Consider the following 21092-nt stretch of genomic DNA (forward strand, 5'->3'; position numbering starts at 1 on the left):
GCATTATTCGTACATCTGCTGTAAAAGAATCGACGTACAGAGATGATAATGATAATAATGATAATAATAATAATAATAATAATAATAATAATAATAATAACACTTAACCTTTTAATGTTTCATCAGTAACATGTAGTAACTTATAATGCCGTTTTATGTTATACAACCGTTTTCATAGTAATATTTGTGAACAAATCATACATTTAATATTTTCATCATATTGTAAGCAAAAGAATGCATCCTCCCATCCTACTTGAAACTTTCGTTTTTTATAGAAGTACATGGTTTCGAGAGAGACATTGCGACGATACGCCACTCGCAGGTCCGAGACAAATACAAATAGAACGGAGTTTGCCTCCAGTGAGTAAGAGGGTGGGGGTTGTAGGTAGGAAGCGAGAGAAAAGCACTGCGAGCCACAATGTGCTCGTGAGTCGCATTTTCGCTTCGGCTGTACTAGACTGTTGTTATATACATATGAATGAGTATAGGTTTTTAACATTAAACTTAAGGTTAACTCCTTTTCTATCAACTCTTATTTGCAATAATTAATGCTACAATTGTTATAATTAATAACTGTTCTATGTTGAGAGTTATAGCGTTTGATTGCTGATTATTTTCTTATAGTGAATATGCACGAGTACAGGTTTACTATCGTAGCAGAGATGATGTTAAAAAAAATGAACGTAAGAAAAAAAAATATATTGGTTACTAATTTTAGAGCACTATGCCATGTACTGTCAATATAATCAGATTCTCATAGGCCAATCGAGTGTCAATGAGCTGGTTGATTGGCTGTATGGCGCTCGCTGGGAATTATTTTTTAAACACATTGACAAATACACATTTTATTAACGTCTTTACATTAGAGTTCTAAATTCGAACTAATAATTTTGCATAATGTTTCTGTCACGTATACGGTTTAAGCGTATTATAATATTTCACTTATTATTAATAAACCACTTTAAGTAATCCATGTTTCGCAACGCTGTTACCGAAACGTAGACGCGTGCTTCAACCTAAGGCCTGAGTACTACAAAGCACAGTTATTTCGTCAGACAGGTCTGATGTTGATATTGCTACATAGCCGCCCCAACTGCTGCAAGTGCTACTGAATATACGGCGATAGGAGCAGCAATTATTTTTCTAGAAACAAAATCGATTTTCCAATAAATAAAAAAAAACGCAATAGGGCACAGAAAATTATGTTGTTTTTATCTTAAACATTTACTCTGTGAAACTACTAAAAGTAAATATAGAAATGGAATATTACCAGTATATTATTTCAGAATACGGTCTTCAATTTTGTTATAAATGAAAGCATCGCTTTGTTTTACTTACGAAGCAATCCTTCTTTTCAAATACGGGAGGAAGCTACAGAAGCGGATTTTCGTGAACGTTCCACAACCATCATACCCCATCTCAAAACACACAAAATAGGTAGGTAGAGCGTTTCCTCTACCAATAATTTAATTCCGTACCAAGTCTCGGCGTATGAAAGTAATATCACAAAGAGGATAGGTTGGTGGATCCCTTGCGCAAGTATCTGTCACGTGACAACCACCCTCTGAGCTTGAAACACCTGCCAGTTCGTCACCCTCCAAGTACGTTCCTTTATATCTGGCATCTTTTAAAGCCCTACGCTTTGTCATGCAATAATTAAGAACGTCTCTTCATTTCACTTCGTGAAGTCTCTCCATAAATAACACACCCCTACCCCAACCTCCAATCCTTCAAGCCTTTTGTGTTCCACTTCAGAACTACCCCTATCTAAATGGCTCCTTACAATAGAAGCGTTTACGTATACTGTTAGAGAAAGGGGGTTGACACAAACAATCGTTCTGTCATGAGCTTTGTTTCAAGTACACACACCCCCCCGCGCGTCTCAACCCCTTCAATCTCAACACTTCCCCCTCTTTAGGAAAGTTTATAATTGTATTATGCTTTAAATCTCTAGAGAGAATATGTCTCAAAGCTTCCCTTCCCCCCCCCCCATTGTAACGTGATAATGCGTTGCAGGTTACTGGAATATTCCAACTCCGAGGAAGGGTTGAAATATATCACTACCGTTAAACGGCTGTTAAACACTTCACTTCGCATTTGATGTTAGGGCTGGCAGTAAAGTTATGTAGTTAAGCACACAAATGGTGTTCTTCGCTTCGAAAACATAAATCCAGTTCTCGTTTTTCTTAATCATCTTAAAACATGAATCTAAGTGTTTGCGTTTATTATTATTATTATTATTATTATTATTATTATTATTATTATTATTATTTATTACAACTACTGCTACTGTTACGGCTATTACTACTACTATTACGGCTCCTACTACTACGACTACTGTTACTACGGCTGCTACTACTACTACTACTACCACTACTACGGCTGCTACTACTACTACTACTACCACTACTAAGGCTGCTACTACTACTACTACTACTACTACCACTACTACAGCTGCTACTACTATGACTACTACTACTACGGCTGCTGCTACTACGACTACTACTACGGCTACTACTGCTACGGCTGCTGCTACTACTACTACTACGGCTGCTACTACGACTACTACCACTACCACTACTACGGCTGCTGCTACTACGACTACTACTACGGCTGCTACTACTACTACTACCACTACTACGGCTGCTGCTACTACGACTACTACCGTACTACTACGGATGCTACTACCACTACCACTACCACGGCTGCTGCTACTACGGCTGCTACTACTACTACCACTACTACGGCTGCTACTCCTACTAGCACTACTACGGCTGCTACTACTACCACCACCACTACTACGGCTGCTACTACGACTACTACTGCTACTACTACTACGGCTGCTAATACTACTACTACTATCACCACTACTACGGCTGCTACTACGACTACTACCGTACTACTACGGCTGCTACTGCTACTACCACTACCACGGCTGCTGCTACTACGGCTGCTACTACTACGGCTGCTGCTACTGCGACTACTACTGCTACGGCTACTACTACTAGCACTACTACGGCTGCTGCTACTACTACCACCACTACTACGGCTGCTACTACTACTACTACGGCTGCTAATACTACTACTACCACTACTACGGCTGCTGCTACTACTACGACTACTACGGCTGCTACTACTACCACTACTACGGCTGCTGCTACTGCGACTACTACTACGGCTACTACTACTACCACTACTACGGCTGCTGCTACTACGACTACTACTACTACTACTGCTGCTCTACTACTACCACTACTACTACGGCTGCTACTACTACTACCACTGCTACAGCTGCTACTAGATTACATTTTCCTTGTAAATAAAACTTAATCTACAATATCTTCTTCTTCGAATATTATATACTTATCTGAAATTAAATTTTCTGTCTACTTAAAATGAAATCTATATTAATTTATAACCAGTTCGAAATTATTCTCGATTATCTTATTACCTTCTTCTCCTTCCACATTCCCTTTTGCCTCACAGCGTCGGATCTACCTGGATCCATCTCTTCCATTCCTCGCTATCCCTCGCCATTCTTCTCAGTTCCCCAATTCCTTTCCCTCTCATTCTTGTCATCATCTTGATATTATCCATAGGCCTATACTTCGTCCTTGGTCGTCCCTTCCCTCTTCTCCCTTCCTCCATTGCCTCCATTATATGCTTTGGTTTTCTTCCTTCTCCCATTCGTACCATGTTTCCATACCACTTTAGTAGTTTTCTCCTTAACTTCTCTTCCACTGATTTCTGTTTTAATTCCTCTCTAATTCCCTAATTTCGTACTCTGTTCCTCTTTGTTTTTCCTATTATTCTTCAGTAACATTTCATTTTAATTGTTGTTATATTATTTATTCTCTCATTCGTCAGTGGCCAACTTCCCCCTTCATATAGTAGGGTTGAGTTTGTAACTGATTTATATATATATATATATATATATATATATATATGTAATTTTAAAATTCTTATTATCATGAGATATTATATCCAGATGAAATTCAAATGTTTGTGATATTATGTATTCAACATTAAACCTTCATTTGCTTTCAAATATAATTCATATAGAATGGAATTCACTGTTTTCTTTAATTATACTTACTTCTGTAAATCTTTTGGCCTGCATAACGATATTTTAAGAGATCTAACAATTGCAACACTCAAAGGATCAATAGCTATTTTCAGGCATCATACCGTAACTTTTATTTTACAACAAGAATGTAGTTTTTATTTCCACAACAACCACACACCCGTCAACAATGGGTATTCCACTCAACACTGCAACACGGTAGTTCTTATTGCACTCCACAGAACGACAATGACTATTCACGTGGTTTATTGAGAAGAACAACAATGTACTCCTAATCTCAACTAATGTTCACAAAGCACTATTTACAAAACAAAACTGTCAGTTCTCAGTTCACAGTTCGTTCGCCTTGGCTAGTTCTTCTAGCTCACTCACTCAAGTTCACGGTACGTCGAACCCAAGACTTCCAGATAACAGTCCACTGCACTTCGAACCCAAGACTTCCAGAGTCAGTTCATTGCACTTCGAACCCAAGACTTCCGGACGCGTTGCCCTTGCCTGGACGCTGCCACAGTACTCACTCAAGTTCACTCTACTTCGAACCCAAGACTTCCACTGGATACGTCTCCGCTAACTAGCTTTCTCGCAGCTGACTGTCTAACTAAACTGACTGTTCTTCGCGGCTCACTGCCCCTTTATTTATTAGATTACACTTCCTCGAGTGTATTGCGTCTCATAGCTTCTACAACAATCCGTTCGGGAACAATCTGTTTCCAGACGTTTTCCCTTACGTCCGTCGCAGTCGGTTTTCTTCCCCTCTCCCTTCGCCGCGGCCAGCGCCCGCCGAAGCTCGCATTTCCACTCCCCGCGCCGCAGCGCGCCATCCTTCTGTCGGAAGCGCGCGAAACTCCCCGACGGGACCAGGTCTTCCAACATGGCGCCACAATAAATATGGACCATGACTTTAATTCACATCTCCTTGACACTACTTCGTTTATTATCATGTGTTTCAATCTAATTCAAATTGTTATTTTTCACTCTAACAACAATATATCACTAATTGTCAAGGCATTTACTCTGTTTATTGTATCATGGTAATGTTTGTCAACGGCAACCTGTAATGGTTATAGGAAGAAATAAATAAATGAATCGCTTATTTAAGAAAGGTCCTTTGTCCACAAAATAGGCATTTTCATTTTATTGTATGAATGGAATCCTTATACCAAAGTGCTTCATATAGGCAAGAAAGGCCGCATGTCCAACTTATTGTGTGTGTAATATGGGGTTTCGTAATAACTGTTTATTTACGAATGACCCTATGTCCTGGAGAAAAGACCTTTCATAATTAAACTTCGATTGTAATGGTTCGTGAACGGAAATTCGAAGTATGTAAGAAAACAATCATGAGTCTGTTAGCTGTTGGTGAGAAGAAGATGTGGTTACAAAAACTCATTTTATTGGATAAATCCCCAAAGGACAACAGAGGCAAACAACAAAACCAGAAGACTATTTCAGTCACTACAGTGATGCAAGTAAAAGTTCACATTGCAAGTTTTCCCTTGAAAACAAGTCATTACTCTTCCAATGAAGTACACTACCTTGATGCAGAGTTAGACATTAAAAAATGTATACTCTTTTTAAGGAGAAATATCCAGATTTTTCTGTAAAATATAGTTTTTCTATAACACTTTTAAAGAGCGTTTTGACTACAGGTTTGGTAGACCGCAGCTAGATACATGCTGTGAATGCGAGGAACTTCAGGTCCATGTTGAAAGTCCTACTCTTATGAAACTGCTAAGAGAGTGGCAGAAGGTCAACTAATTGTTCACAAAAGGAAGAGCAATAAATTTTATGCATCACTGAAGCAAATGAAGGAATACTGCAAAGATAAAGACAATGTTTTATGTTTAACTGTTGATTAAATGCAGAATATATATCGGCCCCATATTCCAATCCAGCAGATGTTTTACTTAGGGCCGCTGACACTGAATGTATTTTCTATTCACAATGTTAAGTCTGGTGAGGTCTACTTGTTGTATATCATGAAGGCATTGCAAGGAAAAGTGTAGTGATGTGTGCTCTTTCTTGCTCACATATGTGAGAGAAGAGGTGTCGAGCAACATCGATGAGCTGTATATTTACAGTGATAACGCAGCAAAGCAGAACAAAAATCATTTCATGATTTGCTTCTTGATGACACTTGTGGATACGGGTCGCTTTTCAAGAGTTGTGTACAAACTATCAATACGTGGACATTCATACCTGCCAAACAACTGGGATTTTAGTACGGTGAAGAGCAGCCTAAACAAAGTGGATAGACATTAAATAGGTAGAGATGTGATAGAAATTATTGCAAGTGGAAGTCACAAATTTCGTGTAAGACAGGAAAGACAAAAGTCTTTGCAATATCAACATAACACGACTTCATCTGGACAAAGAAGAAATGGATACATAGAGGCATTAGGCCTACCTTACATTGGAGGATTACAAACCAAGCACTTTCTATTTGCATTTGGAGCTGAAATAGCTCTGCCAAACCAAAAGGCTTACACTGATTGTCAACTAATTACAGAGGACAAAGTTCGTGACCTGAAATCGCTTTTGCCCAACTTTCCCAAATACATTCACATCTTCATGGCCAAAAAAGCAAAGTAAGAGGCAAGCGCAAGCAACATAGAAGGGAAAGGGTAAAAAAATGAGACACAGTCCTACATCTCATGTTTGCTGCTCATTTTTTGTATTAAATGTTTCATTGAAGGATGGAAAAAAGTGTTTAAGAAAGGCCCTTTGTCCAGCCTTTTCAAAAAGCTGTATACTTGACAATTTTGATGATAGTAACTGAAAATTTCCTTAACATGTCCCCTTTATTTTATAGTATAACATATCTTGTTTTGAGATTTTTTAAATATTTAGTATTTTCAATAAACAGTTTTTTTTTAATTTCCCACAAAAATATGTTTTTGGACAACGGGCCTTTCATAAATAAATGATTCAAATACACATTCGTGTTATATTTAGTATTTGCTATTTAAATGACATTTTCGTTGCAAAAATGATTAAAAATTATAATATGAAGTCTTTCTTTTCTACAAAATTCATAGTTAAATTCGTATTTTATGATATACTTACCTTGCATTTAAATCAGTGCTCTGTAATTAAACTTATCTAAAATAAATACTCGGATTCCCTTAGCAATAGCCTGAATAAAATAGAATAAAATATTTGTCTTAATGTCAGTTACTATAATTAATGCATCTTTATTTCGAGAATAATCATTTGTAAGGTTGAAAGTTACCTTCTTTATGCTTGTTTAACACTTAAATTATATTAGTTATTATTATTATTATTATTATTATTATTATTATTATTTTGTTCTTCTTCTTCTTCTGCCTGACAAGTGTTAGGCCACAAGGCCTGTTACGGTCTCACATAAAATTTTCACGCCATCTTTTAGCAGGACGACCCACAGATCTTTGGCCATGTAGTACATAATCATAAATTGCCTTTGGGAGTCTACTATTACTCATCCTTTCCAAATAATGTTTCCAATTAGACTGATATTGAACAATGTAATCTGAAGCTGGTTGAGTTTTTAGTTCCTTTAAAATTTCACAATTTCTTTTCAGATCCCATTTAGTATAGCCCGCTGTTCTTCGCATGAATCGCAATTCACAAGCCGTTATTCTGCTTTTATCTGCTTTCCTCATTGTCCATGCTTCGCTGCCATAGCTGAGCCTCGGTCGTGCCAATGTGTTGTAGAGACGTATGCGGGTGTGTTTCTGAACCAAGGATAGTTTCGTCACACTATTCATTATTATTATTATTATTATTATTATTATTATTATTATTATTATTATTATTTTTATTATTTTATTATTATTATTATTATTATTATTATTATTATTATTATAAAAACAGTAAGTAAATAACATAAATTGCATATTATACCTAATTTAATTTATGATACAACATAACTATATAATTTCTAATATAAAATTAACATTTTATTTCAAGTAAAGTCGCCTTTAACTTACGATTTAATTTCCTTGTAGTACATCTTATTCTCAAATAAAATCGATAATGTTGTGAAAAACTTTTAATTTAAGGTATCTAAGACTTCATTTCTGTATACTTCAATGTTTTTTATACGTTGCTTGCAGTGAAACACACAAGAAAAAAAAAAGACGATCGAAACGCGATGGTATCGGAATCGTCTGTACGTTATCAACATTTTTTCACAGAAAATTATGTATAGTTTCCTTGAGAGACCGTGGCAAGTAACTTTGAACTTGCCCCTTTACACCATTTTCTGACCCTCTAACTACATCTGCCACATGAACGAATCGACTACTGATATGTGAAAATTGTTGATGCCAAGCGTGAAAATTCTATGGCTACCTGTTAGTTTTACACTTCAGTTAGCATTTAGTTTCCGGCGTGTTATTTAAATGTACTATAAAACATTACAAATTTAACACATTATAAATAATGTAGCGTGTTCTAGAATTATATCCGTATTTTATGGACAAATTTAGGAATTACCCATGAACGTCCTCAGAATTTCACCGTGGGAAGTCAGGTCAACCCACACTTTTATCAATAGTTGAATTATACATTCGTGGCCTCTTTTATATTATATGGCGCCCACATTGCTTCCTAATAAAGAATAACAATTGTTACTGCAAAATACAGATTAGGTTCTGTAGCTTTTGTAGTAAGTTCCAAGAAATAAGATAAAATCTAAAATGAATAAATGAATGTTAGCCATGATATCCCATGTTGGGCACAGCCCGCACAGGCCTCCTGTGATGGGTATTAAATCCCCTCGACAGGGATGGCTCAAGTGTACTCGCTTGGTGAGCCAATACAGGCGAGCTTGTCGTGTATACTACTTTTGTGACATTGTTAATAACCCTGTTCAACTTTAACTAGTCTCAGCACTGTTCTTTGTTCATTTTTTTTTTCTTCTTGCAATACACACATTATACTGACACTGGCACTTTGACAAACACTTATTGCTATTTGCACTATTTACCTGACACTTTCTCAACACTGACTTTACTATTTACAGAACTTATCTTACACTTTCACTAATACTGACTTTACTATTTACAATATATTAACACTGATTACGTTATCTATTTACAATGACCTTCCCTAGTTCTTTCCACAAAACTCTGTTCTTTGCTGTCCTCGACCATTGTTTCCCCGCCTCTTTGGTAAACATATCAGACCATCTGAGCCCTGTCCTCTCTTTCCGACGTAGGGGTCCCACATCGTGACTGCATGGGTCCATCTTGTCTTGTCTAAAATACAGGGTGGAAATAAAATAACCCTGCAGATTTTCAGAGTGAATAGCTCATGTTGTATGAAACAAAAAAGTGTAATATCATAATGATGGAAAGTCCATACTTTCCTGAGAAAGAATTTTTGTTTGTTTTTTTTTCTTCAAATGTTTAACAGTGTCTTATTCAGTAACCACTACGAGTAGAATCTTGAGTTTTGCCCATATCGATAGAAAATCTAATAAAGAATAATTTATCCTTTTGGTGTATTTCAATAGCATGGACAGTTTTCGTGTAAATTTAATTTAAGAATCACTAATTTTAAGTCACTGACTTACATCTGTATTACGAGAAGGAAGAGCAGTATGTTAGCGGCGATGTTGCCAGACTGTTGAAACTGCCAACTCAAATTACTAATTAACCGTGCATTTAATCACAAAACGTAATATACGTTTTCTATTCATTCACGTGTGCCCTATCGAACCTTTCAATCTGCAGGATATAGCTTATATTCTAAATTTGCTAAATATTAATTTTATGAATTTATAAATATCCTATATATTAAAAAGTAAACGTGCTTAATCGAAATGAGGTAGTGAAACAAATGGACAGCTTCAGATACGTTACTTGGGATGTATTATAAGTAGAGAGCGGAATTTAGGCAAAAACCTATTTTTTCCCCTTGATACATACAGGCTTGAGATTTAATATTTACATTTTTCATGGAAATGTAAGTATAAAGAAAGGGGTTTTATAGTGTCTAAAAATGGCTATTTCAACGTTAGTGTCTATTTTTAAGTTTTTTAAATTTTTGCATCATTTTTCGTAACTATTTACTGTTTTTGTTAACATCGTGTACCGTTTACAATCCAAGAGGGTTAACAACTCCTTCCTAGCAGTGAACAACACAATAGAGAAATACCTACGGGCCACCCCTTCTCATTCTTACAATCTTTGAATCCTAAAATTCCAACTTTCAGTTGGCCTGAGTAGCGTAGTCGATATAGCGCTGGCCTTCTGTGCTCGAGGTTGCGGGTTCGATCCCGATCCCGGCCCAGGTCAGGCTCATGTCAGTAGATTTACTGGCATGTAAAAGAACTCCTGCGGAACAAATTATTATTATTATTATTATTATTATTATTATTATTATTACTATATCTTTCTCTGTCTGTTAGCAATTTAACACAATCTCGATGGATTGTAGCAGAATAAGCATTCTCTTACATTCCCCATCCTTTTTTCTCACCATTTGTAAGTACAGCAGTGAGCGACACAATAGCCACAATAGGTGCTGATCATCTACTGTGAAGAAAACTATGAAAATGTGAATGAAAAACACTCTTATATTAGTAACATTCTTTAACAAAAAGCCTATTTTTTATGTTATAGAACCTAAATAAAAGACTTTAAGAGTCTATTTTAGGAGCCTAAAATGCCACTTTTTAGGGCCTAAAATTCCGCTCTCTTATTATAAGTAGTAGGCCTAACGAACTGCTGCCGGGAAGTTAAAAGGAGGATAGCAATGGCAAAGGAAGGTTTTAATAGAAAAAGAAGCATCTTTTGCGGACTTTTGGAAAAAGAACTAAGGAAGAGACTCGTGAAGTGCTTTGTGTGAAGAGGGGCACTGTATGGAGAAAAAGCATTTATGTTATGACAAAGTGAAGAGCAGCATTTGAAATGCGGTTATGGACAGATAGAATAAGAAATGAACCTGTGCTAGAAAGCGAGGGTGAAGAAAGAATAATGCTGAAACAACCAAAAAGAGAAAAAGAAATTGTCTAGATCACTAAGAAGAAACTGCCTACTAAAGGATGCACTGGAAGGAATACTGAACGGGAGAAAAGTTCCGAACAGAAGACGATATCAGATGATAGACAACATTAAGATAACTATATTGATCGGTGGAGAGGAGAGGATAAAATGGAAAGTGTTGGGGGGAATGAAACTCTTTATATCGAGAGAAACGTGAGAACCCGGGGTAAAATGCGCATCATGCTCTTTAGGCCACCAAAAGAGGTTAGAATTCTGACTTGTAGATTATTATCTATTCACGAACTTTGTGAGTGTAGCTTTTATCGCGCAATTGCCTTTGTTCAAGTTTGGATACTGGTATGTTGGATTAAGTCCATATTAATTTAGGCCAGGCATGTCAATTGATGCCCACAGGAGCAAGCGCGCGCTTTAGAGCCCAGGAGAGCCTGAGCACTTTACAGCGGAAAGGAAAGAGACAGACGAAAGAGCTGGTAGGCTATATGCCGCTTGGTCGAGCTATATTCAGGGATGGCCAGCACTGATTCAATAGATAAAGGGAAGAGAACTTATTAAAACTGTATCCATGTTAATTTTTAGATTTGCCTGAGAAGTATAAGTGCATTATAAGAATGTAAGTTTTAATTTCAATGCTCATTTTTCACAAGTTTGATTTTTTTATTCAAAAGAAATATTTTCTCAACTTTTCGTATAGAAAAGTGAAATTTTCAGGTATACGCCTATTTATTCAGTAGCCTTACAGAATGTTTTCGTAAATCTAATATACCGTATATAGGTACGTATTACTGAAGATAGTGCATTGAAAATTTGAAAGTATTCCCATGGAAATTGTTTGTAAGGAAATTAATTAACAAAGCAACTACTGTTACATCATAAGCAAAAGATACGTGTTCATGTGTTGTAAAAATGTCAGCTCTATAGCTTCAGCAGATTTCGAGAAAATAATTTAATGTTCTGATGATAGGAAGTTGCTCACAAATATCACCTTAAAAGCATAATGCTATAAGAGTTTTGTTATGTAATATTAGTTACACTTAAAACAGATACTGTACAATACCTAGGTAACTTTGGTTTGTACTGTAATATTGTTTTGATTAGTTTATTGATTACTTTTGTAAGGCTAAAGATACCATCAATATAAATTCCAACTTATCATGTCATACTCAATCTCTTTCTTTGGAATATCACTTTCTTTATGAATGATGTGTTTCATCCACTTAATACAGTATAATATTATACTACTATGGAATTTAAGTGAATATTCCTTCTTAACTCTCTATTGTGTTATTAAGATTTAAAACACAAGTGCAATATTAAGAAATCAGTGTTAGTACTTTTGTTTTACAGACAATATAGATAATATTAAACAGAAATAAGCCATATAAAAATAACGACATAAAAATTTCACGTTCCGTTTAAAGTTTGTGCACCACTGTTTTCTTAATCCAACAGGTTGCTTATTTATATACACAACCCTTCCTCTTTCCATATTTATTGCTTGCTGCCCGCGCACGACGTCAAGATCAGAAAAATGCGCTTGCTTTGACATCACTGATTTAGGGGAAAATTTCTCTGAAATACTGAACATTTAATGCAACACATTCTGTATACCGCAATACATCTTAGAAACAGAAGTTGTCACATCTGAATACGCCATATCCCAGTCACTTCTGGTTCTTAGCACTTGCATCACTTATTCACAGATACTGAGCACGTGACTGTAAACTGTGAACGTGGTGGTGTTTGCATTATCTGAGGGTGCGGATCCCACACTCCGTGTAAATTTGCTCCTGAGGTTACCAGGGTTATGGGTCGGGGTGTACCGCAGTTTGTTATGAATTGTGCATACGAACACTCTGCGAGGTTTGTCGCTATGACTACCAATGTGAACTTCGTCAGACTTGTAAGTCACCATCTTATGTTTAACATTTGCAGTTCTACAGACCTTGATGAAGTTACAGGAGTTTCTCAAGGCGATGCCTTCCGTCTGTCCGTCAGTGGCGGCCCTGAGATTACACGTCATTCATTCCACCGATATTCCTCTGTAAAGTTTCAGAATGTATTTCCAACAACACTGAACGTATAAACATTTCTGCCCTTCTGTCGGTATGTCTGTCTGTCAATAACGACTCCAAGGTTAGGATACAATTCATTACGTTTCAGATCGGCAGTAGCGGCTCTGCTTCATAATGTTTTAGATAGGCCTACTCAGTAGCGGCTCTGCCATTATTGCTTCATTATTTCAGGGAAAGGATTTATATGTAAATACATATTTACTTATAAAGCTAATATAATTTATATTTTGCATTATCTTTATGTTTCACAATGTGTAGGGTTGAAAAATCCTACTTTTATTTTCCATATTTTTCCATATTTTAGAGTTTAGTACATATTTTCGTTAATTTCCATATATTTTCCATATTTCATATAAAACAGTCCATATTATATTAGGTTTAACAATAAAACAAAACAAAATTCCATTAACTTTTAAAAATACATTTCAACAATAGAGATTTAAACACATGTTCAGTAATCCCTTTAACATCAGAGTTATTTGAAAATTAGCAGTCCTATCAACAATGGGAAAGTAAGTTACAAAACTGTATTAATTTAATTTAAAATTTTTAACAGACTTCAGTTGTGCAGCTCAACAGTTAAATGCCAGTCAGAGTACACATAGGTTCAGTTTTGTAAATCATACTATAAAGACGGTAAATATGCCAAAAGTACGTCATTCAGTCAATTTAAAATCAAAACTAACAAGTTACATTTCAGAATTTAAAGAAGATGGTTTATCAACTGACAATAAAATATTATTTTGTAATTTGTGTCAGTGTGCAGTATCATCTACACAAAAGTTCCTGGTGCAACAACACATTACAACTAGTAAACATCAGGCCAACAAACAACTAAATTCCAAGCAGAGACAATTGTTTTTAACACAACCAACAACATCGAATGTAAGATCTGAGTTTAACATCGACCTGTGCCGTTCTCTCATCTCTGCTGATATTCCTCTCTACAAACTAAAGAATAAGGTCTTCAGGGAATTCCTTGAAAAATATACTCAACATACAATCCCGGATGAGTCAACACTTAGGAAGACGTATGCTCCATCCATCTACGATGAGACAATACAGAAGATAAGAGATGAAATTAAAGATAGTTCAATTTGGGTTTCCATTGATGAGACTCCCGACAAAGAAGGTAGACTTGTTGGTAATGTAGTTATCGGTTTGTTAAGTGAACAATATTCTGAACGAATTCTTTTACATTGTGATGTTCTAGAAAAGTGCAATAACAAAACTATAGTTAAACTGTTCAACGAAGCTATGGGTATCCTGTGGCCAAAGGGTATTATGTACGATAATGTGTTATTCTTTATTAGCGAAGCTGCCCCTTATATGGTCAAAGCTGGACAAGCATTATCTGTTGTATATCCTAAATTGACTCATTTTACTTGTGTGGCGCATGCATTTCATCGTGTGGCAGAAGTGGTCAGAGACAATTTCCCTAAAGTAGATTTGTTGATTTCATCAGTGAAAAAAGTATTTCTCAAAGCTCCCAGTAGAGTTAACGTGTTGAAAGAAATGTACCCTGAAATTCCATTGCCACCAAAGCCAATTTTAACTAGATGGGGTACATGGCTAGAAGCAGTTGAATATTATGCCGAACATATAGACTCTATTAACAATGTTCTCCTTGCATTGGACTCTGAAGATGCAGTCTCAATTGATACTGCGAAAACAGTTACCTGTGACATAAGTGTGAAGAATGACTTAGCTCACATTCAGCATACATTTTCATGCATCATAAAAACGCTCAAAAGTCTCCAAAATAGGCACCTTTCACTATCTGAAAGTTTTGAAATTATAAATAGTACTGTGGAACAACTGAATCGTGGTAGAGGTAAAGTTGCAGATGCAGTAAGAGCTAAGGTGGACACTGTACTTTCAAAAAACCCTGGATATGAAGAACTACAAAAGGTTGTTGCTGTGATGAGTGGTGAATCAACAGTGAAGATTAACTTGGACTTATCCCCAGCAGACATTGTGAAATTGAATTATGTACCAGTTACTTCTTGTGACGTCGAACGCTCTTTTAGTCAGTATAAATCTATCCTCAGAGACAATAGAAGAAGATTCACTTTTCAGCACTTGAAAGAAATGTTTGTAACCTATTGTTATGGTAACAGACAATAAAAATTGTGTTTTGTTGAAACTACATTGGAAGATAAGGTACGTCCATTATATTTTTTGTTTAGTTTGATTAAAATGTACCAATATTTAACGTACATAGTCATTTTTTTTATAATTTTAAGTCCATATTTAATTCCATATTTTGGTAAAAATCCATATTTAATTCCATATTTTGGTAAAAATAACTACATATATATTTACATATTTCATATATTTTTAGTCCATATAAATCCGTTCCCTGATAATAATTAAATATCCAGTAGCGGCTCTTCCATTGTATCACAGCAGTGTTTTAAATCATTATTGCTCAACAATGTCTTAGATCGCCAGTAGCAGATCTTCTATTATTGCTCATCAATGTTATAGATCACCAGTAGCAGTTCTTCCATTATTATTCAGCAGTGTTTTAGATCACCAGTATCCGATCTTCCATTATAGCTTAACAGTGCATTAGATCACCGGCTCTTCCATTATTGCTTAGCAGTGTCTTAGATCACCAATATGGCTCTTCCATTATTGCTGAGTAGTGCTTCAGATCACCAGTAGCGATTCTTCCATCATTGCTGAGCAGTGTTTCAGATCGCCAGTAGCGGCTCTTCCATTATTGTTCAGCAGTTTTTGGATCACAAGTAGCGGCTCTGCCATGGCATGTTTTAGACCACCAGTAGCGGCTCTGCCATGATTTTTCAGCATGTTTTATATCACCAGTAGCGGCTCTGCCTTGATTTTTCAGCATGTTTTATATCACCAGTAGCGGCTCTGCCATGATTTTTAAGCATGTTTTAGATCATCAGTAGCGGCTCTGCCATGATTGTTAAGCATGTTTTATATCACCAGTAGCGGCTCTGCCATGATTTTTAAGCATGTTTTAGATCATCAGTAGCGGCTCTGCCATGATTGTTAAGCATGTTTTATATCACCAGTAGCGGCTCTGCCATGATTTTTCAGCATGTCTTATATCACCAGTAGCGGCTCTGCCATGATTTTTAAGCATGTTTTATATCACCATTAGCGGCTCTGCCATGATTGTTAAGCATGTTTTAGATCACCAGTGGCGGCTCTGCCATGATTGTTCAGCATGTTTTATATCACCAGTAGCGGCTCTGCCATGATTGTTCAGCATGTTTTATATCATCAGTAGCGGCTCTGCCATGATTGTTACGCATGTTTTATATCACCAGTGGTGGCTCTGCCATGATTGTTAAGCATGTTTTATATCACCAGTAGTGGCTCTGCCATGATTGTTAAAGATGTTTTGTATCACCAGTAGCAGCTCTGCCATGATTGTTAAGCATGTTTTATATCACCAGTGGTGGCTCTGCCATGATTGTTAAGCATGTTTTATATCACCAATACCGGCTCTGCCACGATTGTTAAGCATGTTTTATATCACAGTAGCGGCTCTACCATGATTGTTAAGCATGTTTTATATCACCAGTAGCGGCTCTGCCATGATTGTTAAGCACAATTTAGATCACTAGTGGCGGCTCTGCCATGATTGTTCAGCATGTTTTAGATCACCAGTAGCTGCTCTGCCATGATTGTTAAGCAGTGTTTTAATCACCAGTTAGTGGCTCTTCTATGATTGCTAACCAGTGTTTTACATTACAAATAGCGGCTCTTCCATTATTGTCGAGCTGTGTTTTAGATCACCTGTAACACCTCTTCCATTATTGCTTAGCAGTGTTTTAGATTACCAGTAGCGCCTCTTGAATTATTGTTCAACATTGTCTTAGATTACAGGTAACGCCTCTTCCATTATCACTGAATAGTATTTTAGATCACCAGTACTGGCTGTTCCTTTATTGGTATAAAGCGATTTATATTGCCAGTAGCGGCTCTGCCATTATCGCCCCATGATGTTTTAGATTACCAGTAGCGACTCTGCTGTTTTTGCCCCATAAAGTTTCAGACCGTCAAGGGATATTGCATATTATTTTATTTTTAACAAGCTGGAGTTTATGGAAGAGAAATTCGGGAAACATCTCATTATTTTACATGCAATTTCGTGAACAGAAATCTGTTGTGTCGCTGTCATTATCTGTGTTCGTAAAATATTAAACGTGTGTTTTCGCGTGATCCTGAGTGATGGTCCGTATAATTTCGCGTTTAGTACACTCCTCCAGCTCTTTCTCCAACCACTAGAGCTGCATATCCCAGTCACAGACAATATTATACAACAACAGTACCTATTTATTTACTTGATTATTGTCTAGGACAAGCTTACATCTCTGAGAGTGAGATCACTGGAATGCCGTGAACTTGGTTATGTTTATTGAAATATTAAAATTATGTAATTACTTTATAGACTTCAAATAGTGTTCTCAGCAGTGTATTATCATAGTCGGAAATAACTTGATCATAAGCTATAGGAGTGCTGTTACATTGTAATCAGTAGATATCTCTAAAAAATTTAGGCGTTCTTTTCGTTCTCGGACTGCGTTGTCCAAATATTGCCTAAATTTAATAAAGTGGGAGATGTACAGTCGTATAGAAAAGTTTTGTCGCACAGATATTTTGTAAGTCTCAGAAAGGAGGCAGAGAACTTGCGACCTGGTTCACAGAGAAGGACTAGTTGAGGTAATAACATTAGTTTTGTTTCGTTGTATGTCTGATCATGCACACTGCCTCTTTTCTGGGATTTAAGCCTATAAAGTATCTGTGCGACAAAACGTTTTTCTATGACTGTACAGCACTCTTGCCTCGCTTCCATGTTAATACCAATTTTCTCCAAGCTCCCATTTTTCATTTTTTTTTTTTTTTTTGTTTAACAAATATATTTATATCTTTATATATTTCTCTGAATATTTTATCAATATGAGGTGGTATTCCTATGTCAGCATTGTATTCCATAATTTATGTCTTTCAATTGTGTCTAATGTTTTAACAAAATCTATAAACATTCAATGAGTTGGGCAGTTTGTATCTGTTCTTTATCATATTAATTGTTTTATATTATAAATGTTATCGGCGCATGACCTTCCTACCTGAAAGCCTACCTACTTTTCTAAAGAACTGTTTCTACATTATTACGGAGCATTTGAGTTGGAATTTTGCAAGCTAATTCATCCATAATGCAAATCTAGCTTTCAGGTATAGCTCCCTGTGAAGCAGACTTGAATAATTTCAAGGAAAAGTTGTTCCTGGGTAGCTCAGTCGGTAGAGCGTTCGTGCGCAAAGCGAAGGGTCCCGGGACCGATACCCGGCCCAGAACAATTTTTCTTTGAAATTATTCTAACTCTCTATAGTTTTCTGTTTTAGGTTTACGTCACATAACTTTGAATAGTATTTCAGCACACAGTTGTACGTGTTCCAGGCCGAGCCCGCCCTCATGTACGACTCCGTACACGTATTCGCCATCGGTCTGCAGACCCTGGAGCAGAGCCACACGTTGAGGCTTTCCAACGTGAGCTGCGAGGAGGAACTGCCCTGGGATGGAGGCCTCAGCCTCATCAATTACATAAATTCGGTAAGGCTAACATCTACATGTCAAGAGCGGTTTTATTTGTTCCGTTGGCGTATGAAGCGAAGGTTTTGTGGTCCTGAAAAAAATCGACTTCGATATTTTGGCGAAAATATATGTTTTAGCCATCCTTGATAACAAAACATGATTTTTAGAATGCTGTGTGTCTGTGTGTGGCGATTTTTAAACAGGTCTATAAATAATGTATTCCTCCATTAGTTAGTGGATCTTTAAAGTTAGTGGATTGTCGGGTTGCAGAAGAGGAATTTAATGGATCACTAGTTATTGGATCGTTAACCAAGCATCTTTGGATTTCACAAGTGACGTAATACGACGTGAATGAGTAAAAAGTGAACATCGGCTGCTAGACTGATATGAGGCATTGCTTTTATTGTTGTCAAAATTTAAGGAAGATAAATATGCCTATTCGTTTTTAGAAATAGCGCACGAGTGCATTAATTTTATAGAAAATAAACAATGAACTAGAGACTGTAATAAAGAAATAAATAATAACTTCGCTAATCGAAGAATTAATGAATAAATAAATAAGTACCGGTAATAAATTATCGTATATCGATGGCTAAGAACAGCTAACTCTATCTACAAAAATGGTAATTTAGTTTAATTACATTATTACTGTTTAGATTAACTACATTGTTATTATATTCACAAAATTGGACAGTGTACTAATATTTTGTTTTCGAATAGAAGATCTTGCAAAGCAGAAACATAATTATATAAGAAGTTTGTCTATTTTGAGAAAATAATTTCGAATTTTTTTTATTTACCTGTAAATGTACAGATACGAGGTATCACTTTTTAGTCATCGATATGCAATATTATTATAATATCGTGTATATGGGCCTATTATACAAAATATCGCATGCCCGAATCTCACGCAGGTAACATGATGAATCAAAATATATATACTACTTGCCAATACACAAAATGTTCATAAGATGGCTGTTCAACGGAGGAATAAATATTATTATAGGAGGGAAATCAGATCTCTAAAGTTAGTGTATCATTTAATGGACCAATAACACTAAATATGTTTCTTGCAACGCGTCTTTCAAGCTTATTGGCCCGTTAGCAATTAATGAAGGAATAAATGCGTTCTTGCAACCCACCATGAGACAGATAATGAAACCGAGAGCCATTAAATTATTTGAATAAAAAATAAATAAAACACGAACAAAGTAACGAAATGCTTTAATATTTTTAAATTATTTTATTATAATAGACTATAGTACCTATCGTCTCAGTTTGGTAAAGAGATAGGTTTGGAAGTAAATCCCGAAAAGACAAAGTATATGATTATGTCTCGTGACCAGAATATTGTACGAAAAGGAAATATAAAAATTGGAAATTTATCTTTTGAAGAGGTGGAGAAGTTCAAATATCTTGGAGCAACAGTAACAAATATAAATGATACTCGGGAAGAAATTAAACACAGAATAAATATGGGAAATGCCTGTTATTATTCGGTTGAGAAGATTTTATCATCCAGTTTGCTGTGAAGAAATCTGAAAGTTAGGATTTATAAAACAGTTATATTACCGGTTGTTCTTTATGGTTGTGAAACTTGGACTCTCACTTTGGGAGAGGAACATAGGTTAAGGGTGTTTGAGAATAAGGTGCTTAGGAAAACTATTTGGAGCTAAGAGGGATGAAGTTACAGGAGAATGGAGAAAGTTCCACAACACAGAACTGCACGCATTGTATTCTTCACCTAACATCATTAGGAACATTAAATCCAGACGTTTGAGATGGGCAGGGCATGTAGCACGTAGGCTATGGGCGAATCCATAAATGCATATAGAGCGTTAGTTGGGAGGCCGGAGGGAAAAAGACCTTTAGGGAGGCCGAGACGTAGATGGGAAGATAATATTAAAATGGAATTGAGGGAGGTGGGATATGATGATAGAGAATGGATTAATCTTGCTCAGGATAGGGACCAATGGCGGGCTTATGTGGGGCCGGCAATGAACCTCCGAGTTCCTTAAAAGCCAGTAAGTAAGTATCGTCTCAGTTTATAAACAATACAATGGTGCCCTTACTTACAATGTGATTCACGTAAGATTATTTAGTAAAAATATAAAGGTAATATGGCTGTTGTCTTCTCAATGTTGTTAACTATTATCAGATGTCACCAAAGCAGGTAAAATCACAATTCTCTGTCTTTCTTTCTTTCCTTCTTTCTTTCTTTCTTTCTTTCTTTCTTTCTTTCTTTCTTTCTTTCTTCTGTCGATTAACTTACCCCTTTTCTGTCTTACGCGCCACTACGGGTAGGGAAGGGAGAATCACTAAATCACACACTAGGCATCTCACAAGTGCGGACCTTTTTGGCCATA

General features: G+C 36.3%; 1 protein-coding gene across 2 annotated transcripts in view; it reads left to right on the forward strand.

The window, feature by feature from the left end:
* The window catches only part of LOC138698379 (glutamate receptor ionotropic, kainate 2-like), a 1224444-nt gene that overhangs the window by 1069705 nt on the left and 133647 nt on the right, over positions 1 to 21092 (forward strand). For both annotated transcript variants that reach the window (XM_069824251.1, XM_069824250.1), the window contains exon 8: positions 18592 to 18744. In XM_069824251.1, coding sequence (XP_069680352.1) covers positions 18592 to 18744 — 153 coding nt within the window. The remainder of the gene's footprint in view (positions 1 to 18591; positions 18745 to 21092) is intronic.

This window comes from Periplaneta americana, chromosome 4, assembly GCF_040183065.1.
Source record: "Periplaneta americana isolate PAMFEO1 chromosome 4, P.americana_PAMFEO1_priV1, whole genome shotgun sequence".
NCBI lineage: Eukaryota > Metazoa > Arthropoda > Insecta > Blattodea > Blattidae > Periplaneta > Periplaneta americana.